Here is a 27,719-nt window from a genome sequence, read left to right as displayed (position 1 = left end):
TGGACTTAGTTCACTTATAAAACGTTAAAAATCAAACATTTATGATTGCACCAAGTTATTGAACTTTATCAGAATAGAAATGTAGCAACAACATGTATGACCTGTAATATTCCATGACCTGTAATATTTTCTCCTTCTTATTGTGGAAATTGCTGCTCTGGAAGATTAAATTGCCGCATCTTACAAGTCTGAGTTTAGTGATTGACCTGAGCGTAGGTTGTGTATTGGAGAAACCCGAGGGGCGGGCAGGGGCAACCTGTGCTTTCAGGGGACACGCTTTAACGTTTATCTTAACCTATTTTCAATATTATTCCAAGTCATATTTCACTGTCATGTATTACACGTTGATCTCTACAAGTATACTAATAAAATAATGAAATAAATAATTAATAAAAAAAAATCACTTTCAGGTGGCCATAGTGTAAATATAATGTAAATATAAATACCTCTATAATATAGAATAACATTACACTTATCTCATATCTCCTACAAACAATATGCTTTCTTAAGTATAAAGATGGGAAAATGAAAGGTCAATGAATTAATAAACATGTAGGCTAACATAACTGTGGATATAATACTTAGCAAGCTGTGTTGGGGAAAATTAATGAACAGTGAAAAATATCAGCATCATTTTAATTAATTATTAAAATGGGGCAGAGAGAGAGAGAGAGAGATTATTAGCCGTGCTCTTGTCTTGTAATAATATTTTCTCATTTCGAAAAATATATTTAAATAAGATGTTTATTTAAACAAAATGTTCAAATATTCAAGAAATATTAAAACATTTCAATCAATTAATAATAATAATAATAACAACAACAACAATTACAGCATCACCAACATCATCATTAACATCATCAAAAACAACAATAATAACACCCCCACCACCAACAAGGTTCTAGTCCTGGTTCTGTCTGGACAATGGGGAGGTCAGGATTGCTGTAGGTAAGAATACTCTAGAGTCTCAATTCTGGTAAACAAGACACTCCTGAGTAGGGTTCTCACAATACCATAAACAATACTATACCAGCTGAAGTATCATGATACCACACAATATTGTGTTAATTCATAATTCAAATCTTTAAAATGAACCAAATTTACAGAAATACATAAATATAAATGAATACAGGTAAACTGAATTTTCCTCCGAATACATTATTAATGAGAATGAATAACTGGCTGCTGGAAAAACTCGAGAACAAGCTTACGATTGGTGAGCAATTAATTCAATGTGCAACTTATTTCATCTACTGTTCCCTTGAACAATGAAATCAAGTGGGAATTGTCCTCAGAGAACCAAGAATGAACACAAAATTAGGAATAAATAACTGAATTTGGAAATGAACTCCAAAAAAAAAAAATTAAATAAATTGGGAACATTAGCTTGCTTACTAGCAAACACAGCTAATTTTAGTATTTACACAAAGCGTTTAGCATAGCATTAGCTCAGTTCAGCTAATATAGTATTTACACACAGCGGTTAGCGTGATGTTAGCTCGCTTATTAGCAAACAGAAAATCATTAAAGATTTAGGTTCCATGAAGCATCACTAACTTGTGTATTCTGCAAAAGCAGTGAGATGTATCATTTTAGCAAAAATACTATTAACTGCTGCACATACATTACTTACGGTACTACTGTATTGACAAAACTACTGTTTAAAAAATACAGTATCATCAGCAGTATTTTGAAGCTTTAGTATTGCGATACTATCGTAGTACCGGTATATCGTGCAACCCTACTCCTTAGTACAATGCAGACGTTTCAGTCTGTTGCTGAAGGTGTTTCTGTGTTTAGTCAGTGTGTGATGTAGTGGGTGTGAGTTAGCATCCATAAAACAGTATGTTCTGTGTTTGAAAGCTGACGATGCCACACCCGTTTGACCCCCAAAAGCCAATTCATTTGACTAGTGTGATTGCTCCATACCGTGCTTGTAGAGGTGGGCTCAGGCACGGCTCAATTGGACTCAGGCATGATACGCATCTAGTGTCATCACTAACCGTGACTGAGCACGAAACTCGAAACATGCCGCCGTCAGCTGCCTCCGAAAAATCTTATACATACAAATCATAAACAATAAGCAGACGTACCAACAGTCAAAAAAATAATCATTCAATTGTCAAGTAAAATCTAACCTGAAAAAGTATGTTTTAAGATAAGTAGCGTTACTATGATGGACTCCATTGCGCTGTGTAATAGTTTCCTTCAAAACAAAAAGCCGCATCATAATGGCGTTAAGCGTGCTCAGGCCTGGAACGTAAAGTGCAATGTGAGTGCAGGCCGGTGGGAGTGTGGCGACAACCGGGCCTATCCCCTGTCATCCACAGCAACACTAGCCAATCATGGGTGTCTTTGAGCTCATGCATGCAAAGAAGGCAGACAGTGAGTTTCTCTGAGTGCGTTACTCCGCCCCGAGACACAGCATGAGCAGCAGTTTCAAAAAGACGTGGCTGGCTTCACGTCTCGGTTTCAGGTGTCCTCATTATTATTATTATTACTACTACAGTTATTATTATTACTATATTTTTTAAATAATTACATATAATTATTAATCAAAAGAGGATATATTGATGCATGGAATTATCTGGATCCCCTCACCAATTGTGAACAGAAGTATGTTCAATTAAAAAAATAAAACTCATTAAAATAATAAAAAGGATATACAGATGTTGACTTATCTCTTCACATCTGCATACACCACTGGATCAGACTCCGCTTCAACCTGCGTTATTCTGGGTTTTTCTTCCTGTAAGACACAGCGGTATATTTCAGTATCTGAATCAGGCGAGACTTTATCACTCCTGTGGAACAAACCTGATTTTTATACTAAAACCTCTACTGAATTTCACATCATCATTTTCAGAAGTTATATTTAGATGTTTACCTCTTTAACTCTCTCTGCACTGTGAGCTGTAATATTCACATCAGCGTAAGTCACATCAGGTTTCTCAGAAACTAAAGACACACAGATCAGATTCAATTTCATGAAAGCTGCCGAATGTAAAAACTAAACACAGGAACAGAAAGATGCATTACTTACCTTGCTGCTTTTTCTTTTTCAGCCAAATCCACAACGTTACAGATATTATTAATAACACAAAACCTCCAGCAGATATCAGGACAGGAAGCAGTGAACGGGAATGATCAGTTTGTCCTGTAAACATCATAATTATAAATGTAATAAAGTTATTTTCTTTTTTTTAATATTTTTGTCAGAAAAGTGTATCATGGCATAATTCATCATGATAATGTCAATATTATGTTAATATCATCATATCATTGAGACCTTTATACAACACATACTAAGAAATGTTCTGTTTTGAGCTTCTTGGCTCAAAACCTGTAATATGACTCCTCAGTGTACTACTGATGTTGATATTGACTCCACTGAATAATGTCATTACTCTAAAAGAAATTCACAGAAATGTTCACACACAGATGATTAAAGTTTTACTATGATTTAACCAATCTGATTAATAAACCAGCAAAAAAAAGAGTAAATTCCTGCAGTCACGCCTGTCTCACTCCAACATGAATATTCATTATTCTATTAATTACTAGAGCAAAGTGATGATAGTGTAGACTCTCTGACGTACCTGAGAGATGATCACAGAGCTGTGTGATGTCGAGAGAAGATGATTTATTACTGACAGGGTTTGCAGACACACAGATATAAGTGTTGGTGTTATTATCATGGTGTTGTATTTGAAGTGGGAGATTGAGGGGAACACTGAGATCTGTGTTATTGGTGATGGAGATTCTCTCGTTCTCTCTGTACCAGGATAACTTCACATCTTCTCCATTCTCCACAGTGCACAGGGGGGAACACGCCTCTGTGGAAACCACACTTCGACTTTCTCTTTTTATTATTACTGGAGTCGATACTGGAGCTAAGAAACAGAGAAAAAAAAAAGAAACATCCAGTAACAATAACTTATTTGACGAACAGTATTTGAGGTGACATTGTTTAAGACCTGTTGTCACAGTGTAATTTTTTAAAGACAAACATAATTACAATTGCATTAAAAGAACAGGGTAAAAATGTAATTAAATTACATAGAATTACAGTTATATTTGTCATTTGTTTGTAAAGGATTAAATGAAACCTATTGAAATGTGTAAACTGCTATACCACTGTTATTATACTCTGCTCCCATTAACAGAGGACAGTCATCACTTTAGGGAGTTGAGTTTATCAGCTGTAGCAGCAATACAGGTCTTGGTGATCTGTCCAGAAAAGCAGCTTATTATTAATTTAAGATGCAAGTTATCTTGACTAATTAGGATTCAGTTACCTCGTTGCCAAGGAACAGGCTGCCTGTATGGACATCCTGAATTTGTTTTCTGTTGATGTAATACTAAAAGTGTTGTGCTTGATGTTTAAGATATATTTTTATTCAAATAAACATTTTTTGCTGACTTTTTGGATTTATCTGATGTCTTTTCTAACTGTCCAGTGAACTACAGTCAGGTCCGTTAGTATTTGGTCAGTGACATTGTAATGCTGCATCTGTACAAATTCAACATCTCCAGTCCTTTTATCTCCTTACAATGTCATTGAATTAAAATGAATATTAATCAGTAACTTTACAGGCTGTTTTACATAACAGGAAATAATAAAGTCAAAGTAACCTTGTTTTGTGATCAATATAATGTCACTGACACTCCTTTACATAATAGCTGTTATAAATGTTTAATATTAAATATATTTTACATTTCAGAAATATAAAAAAATTAATACAGTCCCCTCGAAAATTATTGGTACGGCAAGCAAGATTCATTTGTTTTTGCTGTAGATTGAAGACATTTGGGTTTGAGATCAAAAGATGAATATGTTAGATTGATTGTTTAAACAATATATAGCTCTGAACATCTACTGTTGGTTTTAGAATTCAGTTTCACCTGTGAAGACTGCATTTATTATTAAAAATGATCAATTTGAAGAGCAGAGAGCTGTCTATGGGAGAAAAGCAGCCATTTTGAAACTGAGGAAAGAGGGAAAATTATCAGAGGCATTGCAGAAGCATTGGGCATAACCAAAACAACAATCTGTAATGTCCTGAAAAAGAAGGAAATCACTGATATAGTGAGTAACAGACATGGAACAGGTCAGTCAAGGAAAATAACAACAGCTGATAGAAACATTGTGAGAGCTGTGAAGAAAAACCCAAAAACAACAGTCAGTGACATCATCAATAACCTCCACAGGGCAGGGTGAAGGTCACAATCCACCGTTCGAAGAAGACTTCAAGAGCAGAAATATAGAGGCCACACCACAAGATGTGAACCATTCATCAGCAGTAAGATCAGAAAGCCAGATTGGAATTCGCAAAGAAATACAGAGATAGTCCACAAAAGTTCTGGAACCAAGATGAACCTCTACCAAAGTGTGGAGAAAGAAAGGATCTGCTCATGATCCAAAACATACGAGCTCATCTGTGAAACATGGTGGCGATAGCGTCATGGCTTGGGCTTGCATGGCTGCTTCTGGAACATTCTCACTAATCTTTATTGATGATGGAACTCACCTACGTTATAGCAGCTATAAACTGTCATTCTCTCACCAGCCTCTCTTTTTTTCTCTCATGAAGTTAATAAGATGGGGAAAAAATGCAGCAGGTATTGTTACTGAGAAACAAAGAGTACATTCCTCTGTCCTGAAGATGATGGAAAACTTTGTTACAGCTTTTTGGCCTTTGTGTATTGATGAAGTTATGAGACTGAACATGGACAGGAAGGAGACATGAAACACTTTTACTCACCATAAACACTGACACTGAAAGTCCTAGATGAGGTGCGTCCAGTGATGACCTGTAATAAATAAACTCCAGAATGGTTTCTGCTGATGTTCCTGATGGTTAAAGCTCCACTGATTCTGTCCAGCTGCAGTCGCTCTTTAAATCTCTCACTGATTTCTGTAACAGTTTCTCCTTTAGTCACCAGACTGTTCAATATCTTTTCCTCTGCTTTCTCAGGTCCATAAAACCACAGAATCTGAGCATCACTCTGAATTCCAGTTATCCCAGTATGGAGAGTTATAGTGGTTCCTTCCACTTCCTGCAGTGTGACCGTCTCGTCTCCAGCTGCACACAGTAAACCTGCATGATGTGATTTCAGATGATGTAGTTTTTAACTCAGAAATGTGAAAATATTACACATATTCTTATTTACTTACAGCACTTTTGGTAACTACTGTTCTCTGTAAATGTGCTTTATAAATAATAATACTTATTTACATAATTATGAAATCTGAGTAAAAGCAAATAAGTATTTACTTATTTAGTAAGTTATATACATCATGTTAGTTTTTTTTTTAATGTTTGTCCTGAAATAACGAGGAAGAAAGCCACACTTATACATTATACCAATACACACACACACACACACACACACACACAGTGCAGCAAAACACTGCAATATCCTAAATGAAAACCTGTTTCACAGCGCCCCCAGACCTCAGACTGGGACGAAGGTTCACCTTTCAACAGGACAATGACCCTAAGCACACAGCCAAGACAACGTAAGAATGGCTTAGGAACAACTCTGTGAATGCCCTTGAGTGTCTCAGCCAGAGCCAAAACTTGAACCCAATCGAACAGCTCTAGAGATCTGAAAATGGCTGTCCACCGATGGTCCAACCTGACAGAGCATGAGAAGATCTAAGAAGATCTAAGTGTGCAAAACTTGTTACATAACGCCAAAAAAGAAAAAAAAAAAAAGACTTTGCCAAAGGTGCTTCAACTAAGTACTGAGTTATTGGGTCTGAATACTTGAATACTCAGTGTGATATTTCAGGTTTTTCTTTTTAATAAATAAATAAATAAACAAACAAACATATATTAGTATAGTTAGTTTTGAACACGAGAGTCACTGTCTCCTCGGCTCTTTGATAGTTTGTATTCATGTTTACAATTAAATTGCTTTGATTAAATTTGGGAAACAGGGCATTGCTTGGCTTCAGATTGGGCTTTGAGGTTGGCCTCTTCACTCACTGTGTAAGAAACTCTGATGTACCGACTTGTCAGTTTAATTATGCCAATCAATACAGCTGACATGATGGAGCTTAAGTATGGGATATCACTGACCCATCGAAGGGTTGTTAAGAAGTGGACAGGTGCATGCTAGTCTCTCAAAACCTGGGACCATCTCAGCACTTAGTTCCAAAAGAATGGCTTTTGGAAATTAAATCAGCTCTTTACCAGTTGTCATGGCAAGGAAATCTTTGTGGTGTCTAAAACCACGTTATTGCCTTATTGTTCGGTTGAAGGTCTTCTAACAATACCAGAAATGCCATTGTGCCATAGTAAATGCAAAATTCTCTAGACTATTTATATTATTCTGTAGCCTATCAATAAATCTGTGAATGTGTGAAATTACTTCACATCCTAACCCTAACCCAGCCTATAATTACCCACAATTAATACCTGTGCATAAGTTACTATTTTGCTTGGAGAGGGGACTAAAATGTAGACTGCAAATAGTTAATTGGAGCAATAAATATATCAATACATAAAAACAGACTAATTAACCAGTCTACACAAATAAATAAATAAACTTATAAAAATGCTCTTAAATAAACTTATAAAAATGCTCTTATGCTTTAATGCTTCTCATGTCCCAGAAGCATGTATGCAGTTATTATGGGGCTACACAAGTATGAGAGCAGTGATTTCCACATTGTAATTCTCTACATATCGCCAGGGCGTTGCTAATTCCCAGTGTTTCCGAAATGTTGAGGGTGGCTCTACGGAAGGGGCAAAGGTTCCATAAATCCCAGTTTCTGTAGGGGGTGTTGCATATGCACATTCCAGACCCATTTTTTACCAAGTACTAGTTTAAAGAAGTTGAATACTTATGCAAGCAGAATAAGCATGTTCCAGATTTAGATTTTTTTTTTAAAGATCTATTGAGCATGCACATTTACAGATGCATGCAGTTATCCAATCAGTCAAACAGTCATCAATGCAATGCATAAAGTCATGCAGATACAGGTCAAGAGTTATGTTCACATTAAACATCAAAATTGGGGAATCAAAATATGATCTCTGTGACTTTGATTATGCCATGTTTGTATTTCATAAGGTGCAGATCTCCAAGGACACAAACGTCTCTAGAGATTACAGGGAATGGTATGGACAACAAAAACATCCAGTAAGCACTAGTTCTGCAGATGGAAAAGCCCGGTTAATGAGAAAGGTCAGAGGAGAATGGCCAAACTGATTCCAGCTTACAAGAATGCTACAGTAACTAAAACCATCCAGAGCAGAAAAACATCCTAGAAAGCACAACATGTTGAATCTGGAGGCAGATGGGCTACACTGGCAGAAGGCAACATTGGGGTTCCACTTCTGTCAGCCAAGAACAGGGATCTGAGGCTAGGATGGGCACGGACTAACCCAAAATGGACAGCTGAACACTGAAAAAACGATCGCCTTCATCCAATCATTAATTGCATAGTTTCAGTAAACCTGTTTCACTATAGCCTCAGGTGTACAGGTGCTCCTAATAAAGCTGACAGTGAGTGTGTATTTAAATAACACTGGAGAAATGTGTTTTTACAAATACTGTATATTGCTTACACTGCAAAACATAAATAAATGTTAGCAGGTGATGAACAAAGGAAATAATGAAGCAAACATTGCCTGTAGAAATATTATAACAAATAGAAAACTACAAAACCCACTGTACAGTGCTGTGAAAGTATTTGCCCCCATCCTGATCACTTCTGTTTTGTGTAGATCTCGTACTAAATTGTTTCAGAAATTAAAACAAAACCTAAGATAAAACAAAGGCAACCCGAATAAACACATGATACAGGTTTTAAATGATAATGTTATTTATTGAAGCAAAAAAAGTTATCCAATACCAACTGGGCCTGTGTGAAAATGTGTTTGCCCCCGCAGTTACGAATTCCCCAAATCTATTAAACTGGACTAGATACAACCAGGCCTGATTACTGCAAACCCTGTTCAATCAAATCAACACTTAAATAGAACTTTTTCAACAGCATGAAGTTGGTTAAAAGGTCTTACCCAGTAACACACTATGCAAAAGTTGAAAGAAATTCCAGAAATTATGAGGAAGAAGGTGATTGAAATACATCAGTCTGGGTTAAAAAGCTATTTTAACAGCTCTGGGACTCTAAAGGACCACAGCAAGAACCGTTATCCCCAAATGGAAAAACTCGGCACAGTAGTGAATCTTCTCAGAAGTGTCCGACCTTCCAAAAATCCTCCAAAAGCACAGCATGTACTCATCCAGGAAGTCACAAAAGAGCCAAGGACAACATCAAAGGACCTACAGACCTCTCTTACATCAATAAAGGTCACTGTTCATGACTCCACTATCAGAAAGACACTGGGAAAAAATGGCGTCCATGGAAGAGTGGCGAGGTGAAAACCACTTCTAACCCAGAAGAACATTAAGGCTCGTCTGAATTTCACCAAAACATCTCTTGATGATCCTCAAACTTTGTGGGAAAATGTTCTGTGGTCTGATGAGTCAAAAGTGGAACTGTTTGGAAGACAGGGGTCCCGTTGCATCTGGCGTAAACCAAACACAGAATTCCACAAAAAACAAAAAAAAACAAACCATAAGTGTTACGCCATCGCCAGCAGATGGCACTGCGGCACAGCCTTGGACTGGACACGTGACTTTGTTTTGGTTCGCTCGCTTCCTGCTTGAGCATTTGGTTAAGTTGGAGTATGTCTTTGATTTGCCCCAGGTGCCCATGCTTTGGTTTGATTATGTCGGCTATTTAAACCCCTTGGTTACTGCGCACTTCGTGTAGTATTATTGTTTGTAACGCAAGTTATGTCTGCATACGGTAGCAAATGCGTTAGCATGCTAAGCGGTCTAGTTTCATGTCTGCTCTCGTTTCATGCCATGATTCCAGTTTCTCGTTTTCCTGTGAAGACCGCGTTTTCTTTGTTTGTTGAGTTACGTGTGTAATAAAGACTTTGAATCTGCATCCGCTTCCAGTCCCGTTCCGTGACAATAAGCATGGTGGTGGAAGTGTGACGGTGAGGGGATGCTTTGCTTGAAAACCCTCCAATGTGGCTGAACTAAAGCAGTTCTGCAAAGAAGAGTGGGTCACAATTCCACCACAATGCTGTGAAAGACTGATCTCCAGTTATCAGAAGTGTTTGGTTGCAGTTTTTTAAGCAGATTTTAAGTTTAAGGAGGCAATTAGTTTTTCACATGAGTGATAGGTGATGGATAACCTTTTTTTGCGTCGATAAAAAAATGAAATAATAAAAACTGGATTGTGTGTTTACTCAGATTGCCTTTGTTTTATGTTGTATTTCATTTGAAAATCTAAAACTAGTTAGTATATACACAAAAACAGAAGAAATCAGAATGGGGCAGCACTGTATTTTTATACATATTTTCTAATTTCAAGCAATCTAGCAATTGAATAAGACCATTACAAACTTGAAATGGGTCAAAATATACACAACAGACTTACTTAGATTAGTTTAAAATCAATCAAATAGAGAAATATTAGTTGAATTTGCCTATATTCAAGATATTGTTACTTGCTAAGATATCCCTTTTGCATTGTAGTATTTTCCAGTACATTTTCCAATATGGAGTGACTGGATCATCAAAATGAATTCTTTTTTTCATTACTCAGGGTGGTGAATGTTCATTTAAACACTAGGAAGTAAAGGCTCAAAGTATGCTATTAACAAAGTGGAAAAGACATCATCTGAAGTTGCCTACAGTTGTTTAGGAAAGGTGCATACTTACAGGACAAAAGGAAAAGACGCGCCTGAAGACTCCTGATCCCTGCTGAAATATTCAGTACCATTTTTTCTGCTGTTCTGGAACATCGGTGTCAGTGAAGAACGCATCACTTCTGGAGCTGCTCTACACAACCTTCCATTACTGTTAGCTTAGTGTCTTTCCTGGCTCACATCAATCAAACTGCTGGGCAAAGTTCACGTCTTGGCACTGTGAAGTCAGTACAGGATTTCTTTTTGATTAGATTACATTTGCTATGACCTGGAGCAAAAGCAAGAGATTAAATTCAGTAAATTAATCATTTATAATGACTTTTTAATTCCACAGAAATGTAATGCTTTAGTGTTCAATTTAGTCTTAACTATAATGTATTTTTATTTGTAAGTTTGTGCTGTTTTGTATCATTTCAGTAATTATTATACATGGATTGTTGTAGGAATGTCCAGTATTTGAACCCTGAAAACTGGGCTGGACTGAGCATAAGTACCTTTGGTATGCTCCAGCATATCAATGTCTTTTGTAGAAGTTGAGTATGAAGTAGACTAAAATAAAATGTTATTTAAATAATTGTGTAAGCATTAATAAACTGTTTTCTTTCCCTCTTTGCTCAATAAGACTGCTAGAGATTGACAGCACTACATTTACATTTACATTTATTCACTTAGCAGACGCTTTTATCCAAAGCGACTTACAAATGAGAAAGATACAAGCAAAGCGATATATCAAGCAGAGAACAATACAAGAAGTGCTACCATACAAGATCTATTAATGGAATTCCAGAAGAAGCAAAGTGCAGAGTAGAGGTGTAAGTGCACTTTTTAAAAATGGTTATTTATTTATTTATTTATTTATTTATTTATTTATTTATTTATTATGAGTTGGTTAGGTGTTCATGGAAGAGGTGGGTCTTTAGCTGTTTTTTGAAGATGGTGAGAGATTCTGCGGTCCGGATTGAGATTGGAAGTGCATTCCACCACTGAGGAACACTTAGTGTGAAGGTTACACTACACACTACACAATATACACTACAATAAAAGATGAAAATTGAGGTTAAGAGAATGTTAGGGGAACATTATAGGAACATTAAGGGAACGTCAGAGGAACAGTGGGAATGATAAGAGAATGTTAGGGGAACGTAGGGGAACATTATAGGAACGTTAAAAGAGAATGTTAAGAGAACGTTATGGGGATGTTAAGAGAATGTTAAGGGAACGTTATGGGGATGTTAAGAGAATGTTAAGGGAACGTTATGGGGATGTTAAGAGAATGTTAGGGGAACTTTATGAGAATGTTAAGCAAATGTTAAGAGAACATTAAGGGAACATTAAGAGAATGTTAGGGGAATATTAAAAAAAACATTGGGGGAACGTTAGTGGAACGTTCTGCAAATCTCAAAACAACTTTCTATTTCTGTTTTAAAAAAAAATTAAAAATAAATAAATAAATTAATAAATTAATAGATAAACAACTTTCCTGGCTAACCAAAAATAAACCTTACAAATATAGTTTCTGAGAAGCAAAAATTGTTAGCTGGGTAGCTCTCTGATTGGACAGGACGGGGGCTTTACAGTTCAGTGTTCCCAGGAACAGGTTAGCTGTGTAGAGTCTGCTCTGATCTTATAGCATTCCTTACTTCATTTAATGGGGAATAATTTTTTTTCCTCTAAACAGACCTGCGTCCTTTCGGTGTATTTTAGAGAGCGCAAGCTAATCTTTATTTCCTGGTATGTTAATAGCATATCCAAAATCACGGCATATGAATGTCCTTCCTCAGAGTAGCGCTTAACAAATTCCATTGTCTCATTTCTTGCCAATATAAACTTTTATTTTTTTTTTTAACATTTTAAAGTTTCGCTATGGACCAAAAAATGGTTTAAAGTTAAACTTCCGGTATATCTTGATTGACAGATGTGTCGTCCAATCAGCGGTAATTAATCCATTTGCAAAATGTACTTGTTAACGGGTTTTCGGATTTGTTCATGAGTTTATAATTTGTTATTTTGTTTTTATATATTTGTGTTGTTTTGCACTTCTCGGCCACCGTACATATCACTTGTGTTTATATAAAAGTTCCTGTAGAACCGCATTCCCCATACACACCTCAAATCGTAACCAGACGCCCTTTAAACCTGTTTTAGGAAAGAGAAACCTGCCCCAAACCCATCCCCCTACTTACAGACCCGCAGAACCTATTCTGAATTTCTGTAGGAATTTGCAGACCCTTAACATGATCTGTATCCCAGTGAACAGTCACTTACCTTCTGATTAGTCTTACCTGTTCACAATCACACACAGACACACACACACACACACACTTTCACTTTCAGGTGAACGCGGAAGACGACGCAAAGCGCGAGCCCCAAAACTCAAATGATTCCTCAATCCTACCTCCTCCAGCCCGTGGTCCTTAAATCGATCAAAGTCCGCCACTTTAAAGATTCTTAAATTCCCTCAGAAGAATCAATGAGTAGATGTTTTCTAATCAGAAGAGATATAAACGGAGGGCGGAGCCTGCGCCAAGTGGGAGGAACTTTAGCTCCGAGTGGGCGGTACAAACCGCCAGAGGACTTTGATTTGGTTACTGTATTGTTTGTCACGCAAATTAAACTGTCGGGGTTTTTTCCCCCAGAAGCGGCTTGACGGAGTTAAACGGGTAAACTTGCTGTTTTAACATGTTAAATATTGACACACTAAATTCCCAGATTATATAGAATCAACAAAAGGAAGTGTATTTTATTTGTTAAATGAGTTTTTTTTATTTATCCGTTTTATAATGTGCTTGTTGTTTGTGCACCAGGTTACGCTGGTAAGGGCAGACCAGGCGAGTTCCAGGGCGTTTACACCGAAGCAGTTTACCCAGGATTTATCCATAATTGATTATTTCAGGGCAGATTCATCTGTAAGTGATGTTCATGATGCAGTTTGACTACACTCAGCTCTGATCGGCCTTTGTGTATTGATGAAGTTATGAGACTGAACACGGACAGGAAGGAGACATGAAACACTTTTATCATCCTTAGTGTGTGCCCCTAGTGTGTGTTTATCTGTATGTGTGTGTGTGTGTGTGTGTGTGTGTGTGTGTGTGTGTGTGTATGTGTGTGTGTGTGTGTGTGTGTGTGTGTGTGTGTGTGTGTGTGTTCTGTAGAGGAGGTTGTAGGTAAGGTATGGGATGTGTTTCAGCCTCTGTTGTTTGGGCTGATTGGAGCTGAAATCCGGGTCGGTGCTCTAGAGCCTATCACAGTGGGTCAGTCTCACACATGCGCACACACACACACACACACACACACACACACACACATACATGCACACAAAATACTAAAGAAAAGAAGTGGTTTAATTCATAATTTTATTACTGTATGTGTTTGTGTGTGTGTCCTCAGCTCTGTGTCTGGCCACTCTCAGCATTGCCCTGAGTGTGAAGATCTTCTTCACCTTCCTCATGGTGCTCTGCGCTGGATTTAATTTGAAAGAGAAGATCTTCATCGCTCTGGCCTGGATGCCTAAAGCCACTGTTCAGGTCACCTTCACTTAAAGCCTCGTTACATACAGCTTATAACCTGTTTACGACACATTCACATCTCACATGTCTTTTTGTTTCTTTTTCTTCTCTTATTTCCCTTTTCTTCTCTCCTTTCTTCTGTGTGTGTGTGTGTGTGTGTGTGTGTGTGTATATATATATATATATATATATATAATGGTGTTATTTATGTGTGTAGTAAATAGAGATGTCCTGAGTCAGTGGTTCGTACTAATCAGGGAACAGGAATTGAAGGTAAAGTGAATGCTGCAAGCTGATTGGCTGATTGTCTCTCTCGGCAGGCTGCGATTGGCTCGACAGCTCTGGACACGGCGCGTGTGAAGCAGGATGAGGAGTGTCAGCGTTTTGGTATGGACGTGCTGAGCGTGGCCGTTCTCTCCATCCTCATCACTGCTCCACTCGGAGCGCTGCTCATCGGCCTGTGTGGACCACGCCTACTGAGGAGACCCAAGAACCCCGAGTGGGGTGTCTTTGTGACTCCCCTGTGACTCTTCTACAACTCGATTTTGTCTCCTCTATGACTCCTCTGACTCTCTTCTGTGACTTCTCTTTTTTTTTTTTTTAAAACAATTTTGACCATAGAATTTTGCAGGTTTGTTATGTATACACATTGCTCTTGATTATTTTAAGGCCTTTATTTTACATTTATATTTCTAAAGAGACGACTGAAAGCGGGAAATATAGACAAACACTATTTCTATTTACGTCTTTGTTGTAATTAAAAAAGGGATTATCTGTTTTAAAGATAAAACAGCATCATGCTGGAATTATGCCATTTTGCTCACCACAATAAATCAGTGTGTATTTTATAAAATATAATTAAATTATATTAAATGAAATGTTAATCAGTTTTTCTCAGGTCATCGTGCTCCTTGCGCTCTTACGGCTCCATCAGTACTGAAAACTGTATTTATTTCTTTTCTCCTGTTTCACTGCTGGAATGAACACACGGTTGCTTTTTCATTGATTCTGATATATTTTTCATGGACTTTTTGTATTTATTACTAACAGTATATTGTATAGACATTGCAGCGTGTTACATCAATACTGTACAAATGGGATCATACAGATGAATCATACAGGGATATTTTCATGACTCTGGTCAGTAATGACTCGGTGTATCCATTAAAGGATTATGACAATTATTCTAGGCATGATGTGATTCATTTATCTGGGAAATGTAAAAACGGTAGTGTGTCGGCACTTTTATTCTGCAATACAGACTTTAACCACAAGGTGGAAGCAGAGCTCAAAGCAAATCATGAGCGGGTTGTGGAGGATTGTGTTACAGGCAGAACACAACTCTTTATTATTTGTGCTCAGTAATTGTCACTGGTTCCCCTTCACTCACTCTATTCTATGAAATACTCTTTAGAAATATATTTCAATTAACACACTTAACGTTCAGTACACTGTTTTTAAATGAGACTGAAATCTGAAAGTGACTTCCTCTATCCTCTCTGAGAGAGCACACGGGTAACACAGACCAAACTCACCCAACTATTCTAAAGACTTTGCTCGAGCGTGAGACTCTTCTGATTGTTCATCTACCTGTCAGGTGAGTTTATCTTTCCAAATATCAATTAGACAAATGTTCAGAAGGGCTGTCAGCGTCAGCGTCTCTGAAGAGTTTTGTGCACAGTGCAGTTTGCCAGTTCACTCATGTAGCTGCTGCTGGGGTAAGAGTCTTTATTAGGCTCCAGATCCTCTGTGACGCTGAGAAAGCTGTTACTGAAAGTGAGTGAGGAAGTGCTGCCCCCTGGAGGCTCTAACATGCTCCGAGGGATTTCGGAGGTTCTAAATGCCATGTGTGGGTGAATCAAGATCCATCCTGATGCTCTACTTCTGCTTGGAGCTTCTGCCCTCTGAGACTCACTCACTGCTGCTGAGGGTTGGCCCACATGTGTAGCCTAAAGATTCTGGAGATTTAAAGCTAAAAACTCTTCTGTAATTAATAAAAGACCCTCATCATAATGACGATCATAATGAAGCCAACCAACGATGACCTCGGACATCAGAAGTCTGGACGGTTGCTGTGTAGATCACCTTCAGGACTGGCTGACAGCAAGATCAACACCGACGTCATATAAGGAATTCATTTTTTAAATTTATGTGGATAGTTTTGACGTGTTCTCTGTTAAGCTCAAGAGATCTCAAGTTGAGCAGAGCTGAAGTTTTGCAAAAGCTGGGATTGAATAAACGTGAGGCTCGAGGAGACGAAGATGGTGGGGTTTTGGCAAAGGTCATTTTAAAAGACAAAGGTGCTATGACACCTGATTTACCAAAATCTACAGGGGCCATGACAATTTACCTCTAACTCTTCTCTGCACTGTGAGCTGTAATATTCACATCACCAATATTATGCAACATGTAGACTTCCCTACCCACACTAAGGGTCATATTTTAGATACTAATTGCACTGCTGGCTTAGACATCTCTCACCTCTGTGGCACTCTTTTAGGTATCTCTGATCACAAGCTTATTGAGTTCACCCTTCTAACTCCTACACGCAAACATAACGCAACGACTTCTAGATGTTCTCACAAATGGAACTCCATCAACCCACTCTCTTTTTCTAATGCACATGACATCTCCTTTCTTATTAATTCTTCCTGCTCACGTAATGAACTGGTGTCCAACTATAATCTTCAGATAAATACTGACACGTGTTCAGTGTCCCCATCTTCTACCATCTGTAATGCACAACCTCCAAATACACACGTAATGTTCAACTATTAACAGAGAAAAGAAAAAACAAAACAGTGACAGTTGTCCTAGTTGGTGCAGAGGTTTGTGGTTGGCTCTCAGTGTTCCGCTCTCCGTCTCACACACGCGGTAAAGGGGAAGTGGTGATGATGGACTAGACTGCAAAATCATTAACTTAGTAGTTTGTAGTCTTGAAAGGACCAAAGTAGTGATTATTCTGTCCAATCTAAACTAACAGTTAATGTTGCGACCCAAACTAATCGTCTTTACATAATACAATTCTCCAGATGCAGATTGTATACAATTTTATTATACTCATTTAAAATGTCACGTTTAAAAATGAAGCATGTAAAATAATGGCTACATGAGGGCGTACAAACTTATGCTCAGGCCAGTCTTCAGGGTTCAGTTACTAGAAATTCCTACAACAGTCTGGGTATAATGATTACTGAAATGACATGAAATAACACACTTTTATTTACAAGTACATAATATTTTATATATCTCGCTTGTTAGAATTGTTAGAACCCGGTGTCGACTAAACACGTCTGAAAAAGCCGTTTCATATCAAACGAACATCTCCACTGGTGAGAGGAAAGTGTGTAGAGAGCGTGTACAGACCGAACACTGAGACAGGACTTCCGCCCAGCGGTCTGCTGAATGTGGGACAGTAAAGACGCTAAGCTAACAGTAAGGGAAGGTTGTGTACAGCAGCAACATCACTGCACTGAACACAACATTCTTCACTGACAGTGACATTGAGGAGGAGCGAAACAATGCTGCTGAATATTTTATCAGAAATCAGGACTCTCAGGACTCTTCTTCTCCTGCTGTGCTGTAAGTTTGTGTCTTTCCTTCACAACACAAGAAGCTGGAGCTGTAAATATAAAGAGTTTTAGGAAATAAGTTAGTCATGAAGAAGGGGAAAGTGGATATTTAGTAAAATGTGGAGGGTCCACGGCTGAGAAACGTTCGAGAACCACTGCTGTAGTGTACGATAATAATATATGCGCTACAGAATAGATCAGATGCCCAGATGTGTAATATTTTCACATTTCTGAGTTCAAAACATCATCATCTGAAATCACAAATCTGGAGCACGGTATAGTTTTAATGGACTGTGTGTGATTATGATTGTGAGTGAAATGATTAATCTGAAGCTGAAGCTGTGGTGCAGGTTTACTGTGTGCAGCTGGAGACGAGACGGTCACACTGCAGGAAGTGGAAGGAACCACTATAACTCTCCATACTGGGATAACTGGAATTCAGAGTGATGCTCAGATTCTGTGGTTTTATGGACCTGAGAAAGCAGAGGAAAAGATATTGAACAGTCAGGTGTTTAAAGGAGAAACTGTTACAGAAATCAGTGAGAGATTTAAAGAGCGACTGCAGCTGGACAGAATCAGTGGAGCTTTAACCATCAGGAACATCAGCAGAAACCATTCTGGAGTTTATTTATTACAGGTCATCACTGGACGCACCTCATCTAGGACTTTCAGTGTCAGAGTTTATGGTGAGTACATTTTATATTTTCAAACATTCTCATCACAGTGTGTAATTACATTTAACCTCAGTTTGTTCTTCTCTCTGCTCCTGTTTCCTCTCTGTACAAAACCAGACACTCAATCCAGGACCTTTCAGCCTTTAAAGGATTGATTGTAATGTTTCCTTTGGTGTATTTTCATTTTTAATATAAAAAGTACATACCAGCCATATTCCTTATTTTAAACCAAATGTACCAAAAGTAATGATCAAGAAAATTACTTAAGTAAGAGTAAATAAGTAGTTTGGTGCTAAACAGTTTAAGTAATTCATTTACAAGTTACTTTTTACATGTCTAAAATTGGGAAAAAGTCGAAGTACTTCCTGGCTACACCACGGGAAACGTGTCTTGGACGTGGGTCTGTGATATGTTAGTGTCATGTCCACCATGGACAATCTCCCCCTGACCACCAGAGGGAGCCCTGACTCATGTTCTTCACCTTCTTCTTTTGTTGACTGGCTGAGTTCCTGTTCGTGTACAGCTGAGTTGTATTTCACCTGATTAGTTTCCCTACTTAAGTTCTGAGTTTTCTCTCTTTAATTGTTTAGCATTTGTTTAGCAGTGTCATGTGTGGAATGTAGGTGATCATGATGCTACTGTAGATAGTGTGGAAATTCACACTATGTAGAAGTCAGTAGCTGTGCTGCTCTCAGAGCTGATAATTTTTTAATCTAACACCTTCTGACCAATCAGAATCCAGAATTCAACAGCACTGTGGTGTACAAATGATTATTTCAGAGCAGACTGATCTGTAAGTGATGTTCATGATGCAGTTTGACTACACTCAGCTCTGATTGGCCTTTGTGTATTGATGAAGTTATGAGACTGAACATGGACAGGAAGGAGACATGAAACACTTTTACTCACCATAAACACTGACACTGAAAGTCCTAGATGAGAGATGTTCAGTGATGACGTGTAATAAATAAACTCCAGAATGGTTTCTGCTGATGTTCCTGATGGTTAAAGCTCCACTGATTCTGTCCAGCTGCAGTCGCTCTTTAAATCTCTCACTGATTTCTGTAACAGTTTCTCCTTTAAACACCTGACTGTTCAATATATTTTCCTCTGCTTTCTCAGGTCCATAAAGCCACAGAATCTGATATGTTCTTTAACACACACATTATTAGGTACTATAGCACTGCTGTATAATGTAAAATGCAGAGTATTTTTGAGTATACTGTCCAGTGTATTCAGAGTGGTAAAGATTAGCTACACATTATAAAATAAAAACCCACTGTATGAAAAATGATGAGATTTTGATTTCACAAATCCACAAATCACATCATCTGAAATCACAAATCTGGAGCACGGTATAGTTTTAATGGACTGTGTGTGATTATGATTGTGAGTGAAATGATTAATCTGAAGCTGAAGCTGTGGTGCAGGTTTACTGTGTGCAGCTGGAGACGAGACGGTCACACTGCAGGAAGTGGAAGGAACCACTATAACTCTCCATACTGGGATAACTGGAATTCAGAGTGATGCTCAGATTCTGTGGTTTTATGGACCTGAGAAAGCAGAGGAAATTATATTGATTAGGCAGGTGTTTAAAGGAGAAACTGTTACAGAAATCAGTGAGAGATTTAAAGAGCGACTGCAGCTGGACAGAATCAGTGGAGCTTTAACCATCAGGAACATCAGCAGAAACCATTCTGGAGTTTATTTATTACACGTCATCACTGAACATCTCTCATCTAGGACTTTCAGTGTCAGAGTTTATGGTGAGTAAAAGTGTTTCATGTCTCCTTCCTGTCCATGTTCAGTCTCATAACTTCATCAATACACAAAGGCCAATCAGAGCTCAGACACCCAGGAGTCACGACGTATAAACATCTGGGAATTCGGCTGTGGAATTTTCTTGGAATGTGATTTTCTACACTGAGTGGGAATGAGTAAAGAGTTTGGTATACATGCTCTTTAGATGAAGCTGTTGTTTCTGTTGTATAATCAAACAGTAGCGTCCATTTTGTTTTACAGACTAAAGTGTTTAATCTGTGTTTCTGTTTCTTAGCTCCAGTATCGACTCCAGTAATAATAAAAAGAGAAAGTCGAAGTGTGGTTTCCACAGAGCCGTGTTCCCTCCTGTGCACTGTGGAGAATGGAGAAGATGTGAAGTTATCCTGGTACAGAGAGAACGAGAGAATCTCCATCACCAATAACACAGATCTCAGTGTTCCCCTCAATCTCCCACTTCAAATACAACACCATGATAATAACACCAACACTTATATCTGTGTGTCTGCAAACCCTGTCAGTAATAAATCATCTTCTCTCAACATCACACAGCTCTGTGATCATCACTCAGGTACGTCAGAGAGTCTACACTATCATCACTTTGCTCTGGTAATTAATAGAATAATGAATATTCAGGTTGGAGCAAATAATTTTCCAACATTTATGTTTATATTATAATGTTTACAGGACAAACTGATCGTTCCCGTTCACTGCTTCCTGTCCTGATATCTGCTGGAGTTTTCCTGTTATTAATAATATCCATACCTGTGTGCGTTTGGCCAAAAAGAAAAAACAACAAGGCAAGAAAAGCTTCTTCTTTCTGTTTTTGTATCTAATATAGTCTTTTTGTTTGCCATGTTTAGTAGAATGAATCTGATTTTTTTTTTGTGTGTCTTTAGCTTCTAATAAAACTTGAGGAACTGACTTACACCGAGGTGAAATTTACAGCTCACAGTGCAGAGAGAGTTAAAAAGGTAAACATCTAAATAAAACTGTTGAACGTGATCATGATGTGAAATGCATTAGTGGGTTTATCAGGAAAGAAAAATCAGGTTTGTTCCACAGGAGTGATAAAGTCTCGCCCTGATTCAGATCCTGAAATATACCGCTGTGTCTTACAGGAAGAAAACCCCAGAACAACGGACGATCGAGAGCAGAACACCTTCGTGCTGTATTCAGTGGTGAAGAGGCTCTCGTAATTCAATACATCCTTTTTTTTAATATATATTTTCTTGTCAGTATTTTAATTCATTTGGTGAGGAATGGTCAGTGTGTTATGAAAGCCATTTATATCTTTACAGCATGTACATTATGTTTAATAGCCATTAAAAAGGTGACTATGACATTACAGGAAGTCGATTTCAGAGTCTGTTGATTGATTCCTGTCTGAATTAATATTGTTGGTATTGGATACTGTAGATTTAAAGCTAAAAAACTCTTCTGTAATCATAAAAGACCCTGATGATCATAATGACCATCCTTTAAACACACTCAGTACTGTGTGACAGTGTTACAGTCTATAGCTGTAGAGGAGTCATGATTTATAATCACACTATCAGGAGTCACTCAGGAGAGGATGGATTTCCTTTTAGTGTCTAGTTGTTCTCAAAGTTTCTTCTTCACAGCATCACAGGGAGTTTTTCCCCTCACGACTGTCTCCTTTGACCTGTTCATTAGGGATCAAAATCTATATCTGGACTTCTGTAAAGCTGTTTTGTGAAAATATGTACAGTGAACAGCATTGTATAAATAAAATCTAATTTAATTTCTATTTCCCCACCCAAACTGCAATAATTTTCCTTGCTATGTTTAAAATGGATCACATAGCAGCTTGAATTTAGTCCTGATAAGTTCACATCTTTGTAATGCACAACCCCCAAATACACACGTAATGTTCAACTATTAACAGAGAAAAGGAAAAACAAACCAGTGACAGTTGTTCTAATTGGTGCAGAGGTTTGTGGTTGGCTCTCAGTGTTCCGCTCTCCGTCTCACACACGCGGTAAAGGGGAAGTGGTGATGGTGGACTAGACTGCAAAATCATCAACATTATAAGAAACTTTTTTGTTTAAAAAAAAGCCTGTGGATTTTTTAAAAAATGCTAAAACACTAAAATAAATCCCCTGATGCAGATCATCTATATCATCATTATACTCATTTGTAAAGGTCACGTTTAAAAATGAAGCATGTAAAATAATGGCTACATGAGGGCGTACAAACTTATGCTCAGGCCAGTCTTCAGGGTTCAGTTACTAGAAATTCCTACAACAGTCTGGGTATAATGATTACTGAAATGACATGAAATAACACACTTTTATTTACAAGTACATAATATTTTATATATCTCGCTTGTTAGAATTGTTAGAACCCGGTGTCGACTAAACACGTCTGAAAAAGCCGTTTCATATCAAACGAACATCTCCACTGGTGAGAGGAAAGTGTGTAGAGAGCGTGTACAGACCGAACACTGAGACAGGACTTCCGCCCAGCGGTCTGCTGAATGTGGGACAGTAAAGACGCTAAGCTAACAGTAAGGGAAGGTTGTGTACAGCAGCAACATCACTGCACTGAACACAACATTCTTCACTGACAGTGACATTGAGGAGGAGCGAAACAATGCTGCTGAATATTTTATCAGAAATCAGGACTCTCAGGACTCTTCTTCTCCTGCTGTGCTGTAAGTTTGTGTCTTTCCTTCACAACACAAGAAGCTGGAGCTGTAAATATAAAGAGTTTTAGGAAATAAGTTAGTCATGAAGAAGGGGAAAGTGGATATTTAGTAAAATGTGGAGGGTCCACGGCTGAGAAACGTTCGAGAACCACTGCTGTAGTGTACGATAATAATATATGCGCTACAGAATAGATCAGATGCCCAGATGTGTAATATTTTCACATTTCTGAGTTCAAAACATCATCATCTGAAATCACAAATCTGGAGCACGGTATAGTTTTAATGGACTGTGTGTGATTATGATTGTGAGTGAAATGATTAATCTGAAGCTGAAGCTGTGGTGCAGGTTTACTGTGTGCAGCTGGAGACGAGACGGTCACACTGCAGGAAGTGGAAGGAACCACTATAACTCTCCATACTGGGATAACTGGAATTCAGAGTGATGCTCAGATTCTGTGGTTTTATGGACCTGAGAAAGCAGAGGAAAAGATATTGAACAGTCAGGTGTTTAAAGGAGAAACTGTTACAGAAATCAGTGAGAGATTTAAAGAGCGACTGCAGCTGGACAGAATCAGTGGAGCTTTAACCATCAGGAACATCAGCAGAAACCATTCTGGAGTTTATTTATTACAGGTCATCACTGGACGCACCTCATCTAGGACTTTCAGTGTCAGTGTTTATGGTGAGTACATTTTATATTTTCAAACATTCTCATCACAGTGTGTAATTACATTTAACCTCAGTTTGTTCTTCTCTCTGCTCCTGTTTCCTCTCTGTACATAACCAGACACTCAATCCAGGACCTTTCAGCCTTTAAAGGATTGATTGTAATGTTTCCTTTGGTGTATTTTCATTTTTAATATAAAAAGTACATACCAGCCATATTCCTTCTTTTAAACCAAATGTACCAAAAGTAATGATCAAGAAAATTACTTAAATAAGAGTAAATAAGTAGTCTGGTGCTAAACAGTTTAAGTAATTCATTTACAAGTTACTTTTTACATGTCTAAAATTGGGAAAAAGTCGAAGTACTTCCTGGCTACACCACGGGAAACGTGTCTTGGACGTGGGTCTGTGATATGTTAGTGTCATGTCCACCATGGACAATCTCCCCCTGACCACCAGAGGGAGCCCTGACTCATGTTCTTCACCTTCTTCTTTTGTTGTCTGGCTGAGTTCCTGTTCGTGTACAGCTGAGTTGTATTTCACCTGATTAGTTTCCCTACTTAAGTTCTGAGTTTTCTCTCTTTAATTGTTTAGCATTTGTTTAGCAGTGTCACGTGTGGAATGTAGGTGATCATGACACTACTGTAGATAGTGTGGAAATTCACACTATGTAGAAGTCAGAAGCTGTGCTACTCTCAGAGCTGTTAATTTTTTAATCTAACACTTTCTGACCAATCAGAATCCAGAATTCAACAGCACTGTGGTGTACAAATGATTATTTCAGAGCAGACTGATCTGTAAGTGATGTTCATGATGCAGTTTGACTACACTCAGCTCTGATTGGCCTTTGTGTATTGATGAAGTTATGAGAGTGAACATGGACAGGAAGGAGACAAACACTTTTACTCACCATAAACACTGACACTGAAAGTCCTAGATGAGGTGCGTCCAGTGACGACGTGTAATAAATAAACTCCAGAATGGTTTCTGCTGATGTTCCTGATGGTTAAAGCTCCACTGATTCTGTCCAGCTGCAGTCGCTCTTTAAATCTCTCACTGATTTCTGTAACAGTTTCTCCTTTAAACACCTGACTGTTCAATATCTTTTCCTCTGCTTTCTCAGGTCCATAAAGCCACAGAATCTGATATGTTCTGTAACACACACATTATTAGGTACTATAGCACTGCTGTATAATGTAAAATGCAGAGTATTTTTGAGTATACTGTCCAGTGTATTCAGAGTGGTAAAGATTAGCTACACATTATAAAATAAAAACCCACTGTATGAAAAATGATGAGATTTTGATTTCACAAATCCACAAACATCATCATCTGAAATCACAAATCTGGAGCACGGTATAGTTTTAATGGACTGTGTGTGATTATGATTGTGAGTGAAATGATTAATCTGAAGCTGAAGCTGTGGTGCAGGTTTACTGTGTGCAGCTGGAGACGAGACGGTCACACTGCAGGAAGTGGAAGGAACCACTATAACTCTCCATACTGGGATAACTGGAATTCAGAGTGATGATCAGATTCTGTGGTTTTATGGACCTGAGAAAGCAGAGAAAAAAATATTGATTAGTCCGGTGTTTAAAGGACAAGGAGAAATCAGTGAGAGATTTAAAGAGCGACTGCAGCTGGACAGAATCAGTGGAGCTTTAACCATCAGGAACATCAGCAGAAACCATTCTGGAGTTTATTTATTACAGGTCATCGCTGAACATCTCTCATCTAGGACTTTCAGTGTCAGTGTTTATGGTGAGTAAAAGTGTTTCATGTCTCCTTCCTGTCCATGTTCAGTCTCATAACTTCATCAATACACAAAGGCCAATCAGAGCTCAGACACCTAGGAGTCACGACGTATAAACATCTGGGAATTCGGCTGTGGAATTTTCTTGGAATATGATTTTCTACACTGAGTGGGAATGAGTAAAGAGTTTGGTATACATGCTCTTTAGATGAAGCTGTTGTTTCTGTTGTATAATCAAACAGTAGCGTCCATTTTGTTTTACAGACTAAAGTGTTTAATCTGTGTTTCTGTTTCTTAGCTCCAGTATCGACTCCAGTAATAATAAAAAGAGAAAATCGAAGTGTGGTTTCCACAGAGCCGTGTTCCCTCCTGTGCACTGTGGAGAATGGAGAAGATGTGAAGTTATCCTGGTACAGAGAGAACGAGAGAATCTCCATCACCAATAACACAGATCTCAGTGTTCCCCTCAATCTCTCACTTCAAATACAACACCATGACATTAACACCAACAGTTATATCTGTGTGTCTGCAAACCCTGCCAGTAATAAATCATCTTCTCTCAACATCACACAGCTCTGTGATCATCACTCAGGTACGTCAGAGAGTCTACACTATCATCACTTTGCTCTAGTAATTAATAGAATAATGAATATTCATGTTGGAGCAAATAATTTTCCAACATTTATGTTTATATTATAATGTTTACAGGACAAACTGATCGTTCCCGTTCACTGCTTCCTATCCTGATATCTACTGGAGTTTTCCTGTTATTAATAATATCCATACCTGTGTGCGTTTGGCCAAAAAGAAAAAACAACAAGGCAAGAAAAGCTTCTTCTTTCTGTTTTTGTATCTAATATAGTCTTTTTGTTTGCCATGTTTAGTAGAATGAATCTGATTTTTTTTGTGTGTCTTTAGCTTCTAATAAAACTTGAGGAACTGACTTACACCGAGGTGAAATTTACAGCTCACAGTGCAGAGAGAGTTAAAAAGGTAAACATCTAAATAAAACTGTTGAACGTGATCATGATGTGAAATGCATTAGTGGGTTTATCAGGAAAGAAAAATCAGGTTTGTTCCACAGGAGTGATAAAGTCTCGCCCTGATTCAGATCCTGAAATATACCGCTGTGTCTTACAGGAAGAAAACCCCAGAACAACGGACGATCGAGAGCAGAACACCTTCGTGCTGTATTCAGTGGTGAAGAGGCTCTCGTAATTCAATACATCCTTTTTTTTAAATATATATTTTCTTGTCAGTATTTTAATTCATTTGGTGAGGAATGGTCAGTGTGTTATGAAAGCCATTTATATCTTTACAGCATGTACATTATGTTTAATAGCCATTAAAAAGGTGACTATGACATTACAGGAAGTCGATTTCAGAGTCTGTTGATTGATTCCTGTCTGAATTAATATTGTTGGTATTGGATACTGTAGATTTAAAGCTAAAAAACTCTTCTGTAATCATAAAAGACCCTGATGATCATAATGACCATCCTTTAAACACACTCAGTACTGTGTGACAGTGTTACAGTCTATAGCTGTAGAGGAGTCATGATTTATAATCACACTATCAGGAGTCACTCAGGAGAGGATGGATTTCCTTTTAGTGTCTAGTTGTTCTCAAAGTTTCTTCTTCACAGCATCACAGGGAGTTTTTCCCCTCACGACTGTCTCCTTTGACCTGTTCATTAGGGATCAAAATCTATATCTGGACTTCTGTAAAGCTGTTTTGTGAAAATATGTACAGTGAACAGCATTGTATAAATAAAATCTAATTTAATTTCTATTTCCCCACCCAAACTGCAATAATTTTCCTTGCTATGTTTAAAATGGATCACATAGCAGCTTGAATTTAGTCCTGATAAGTTCACATCTTTGTAATGCACAACCTCCAAATACACACGTAATGTTCAACTATTAACAGAGAAAAGGAAAAACAAACCAGTGACAGTTGTTCTAGTTGGTGCAGAGGTTTGTGGTTGGCTCTCAGTGTTCCGCTCTCCGTCTCACACACGTGGTAAAGGGGAAGTGGTGATGGTGGACTAGACTGCAAAATCATCAACATTATAAGAAACTTTTTTTGTTTACAAAAAGCCTGTGGATTTTTAAAAAATGCTAAAACACTAAAATAAATCCCCTGATGCAGATCATCTATATCATCATTATACTCATTTGTAAAGGTCACGTTTAAAAATGAAGCATGTCAAATAATGGCTACATGAGGGCGTACAAACTTATGCTCAGGCCAGTCTTCAGGGTTCAGTTACTAGAAATTCCTACAACAGTCTGGGTATAATGATTACTGAAATGACATGAAATAACACACTTTTATTTACAAGTACATAATATTT

At 37.9% G+C, this 27,719-nt stretch overlaps 3 protein-coding genes and 1 long non-coding RNA gene across 6 annotated transcripts; 3 read left to right on the top strand and 1 right to left on the bottom strand.

The window, feature by feature from the left end:
• Window positions 1–540: 540 nt before the first annotated feature.
• Window positions 541–13,240, bottom strand: LOC128604382 (hepatocyte cell adhesion molecule). Of its 2 annotated transcripts, XM_053619485.1 has the most exons (7): window positions 13,138–13,240; window positions 10,756–10,959; window positions 5,766–6,101; window positions 3,600–3,893; window positions 3,044–3,157; window positions 2,888–2,958; window positions 541–2,749 (listed from the first exon to the last, which is right to left on the bottom strand). In XM_053619485.1, exons 2-7 carry the CDS (start codon window positions 10,814–10,816, stop codon window positions 2,678–2,680), a joined length of 948 nt encoding a protein of 315 aa, XP_053475460.1. In that variant the 5' UTR covers window positions 10,817–10,959; window positions 13,138–13,240; the 3' UTR covers window positions 541–2,677. The 2 variants fall into 2 exon arrangements, with proteins under 2 accessions (XP_053475460.1, XP_053475462.1); XM_053619487.1 differs by lacking the exon at window positions 13,138–13,240 and having other exon boundaries at window positions 10,756–10,965.
• Window positions 13,241–13,331: 91 nt separating this feature from the next.
• Window positions 13,332–14,320, top strand: LOC128604383 (uncharacterized). Of its 2 annotated transcripts, XR_008385173.1 has the most exons (4): window positions 13,332–13,402; window positions 13,547–13,648; window positions 13,895–13,993; window positions 14,130–14,320. It is a non-coding gene; the product is annotated as an uncharacterized LOC128604383 (long non-coding RNA). The 2 variants fall into 2 exon arrangements; XR_008385174.1 differs by lacking the exon at window positions 14,130–14,320 and having other exon boundaries at window positions 13,895–14,110.
• A 317-nt stretch (window positions 14,321–14,637) lies between these two features.
• On the top strand, window positions 14,638–21,506 carry LOC128604054 (hepatocyte cell adhesion molecule-like). The gene is made up of 6 exons (XM_053618826.1): window positions 14,638–14,771; window positions 18,157–18,506; window positions 20,551–20,844; window positions 20,961–21,073; window positions 21,173–21,247; window positions 21,395–21,506. Exons 1-6 carry the CDS (start codon window positions 14,638–14,640, stop codon window positions 21,470–21,472), a joined length of 1,044 nt encoding a protein of 347 aa, XP_053474801.1. The 3' UTR covers window positions 21,473–21,506.
• Window positions 21,507–23,277: 1,771 nt separating this feature from the next.
• LOC128604053 (hepatocyte cell adhesion molecule-like) lies at window positions 23,278–27,003 on the top strand (the record flags this gene model as incomplete). Its single annotated transcript, XM_053618825.1, has 5 exons — window positions 23,278–23,626; window positions 25,662–25,955; window positions 26,072–26,184; window positions 26,282–26,356; window positions 26,504–27,003. Coding segments are annotated over 5 exons (909 nt in total), but the record flags the coding sequence as incomplete, so codon positions are not given.
• Window positions 27,004–27,719: the final 716 nt, after the last annotated feature.

The sequence above is a fragment of the Ictalurus furcatus genome, chromosome 29 (assembly GCF_023375685.1).
Source record: "Ictalurus furcatus strain D&B chromosome 29, Billie_1.0, whole genome shotgun sequence".
NCBI classification, from domain to species: Eukaryota; Metazoa; Chordata; class Actinopteri; order Siluriformes; family Ictaluridae; genus Ictalurus; species Ictalurus furcatus.
This window is presented reverse-complemented; position numbering and strand designations above follow the sequence as displayed.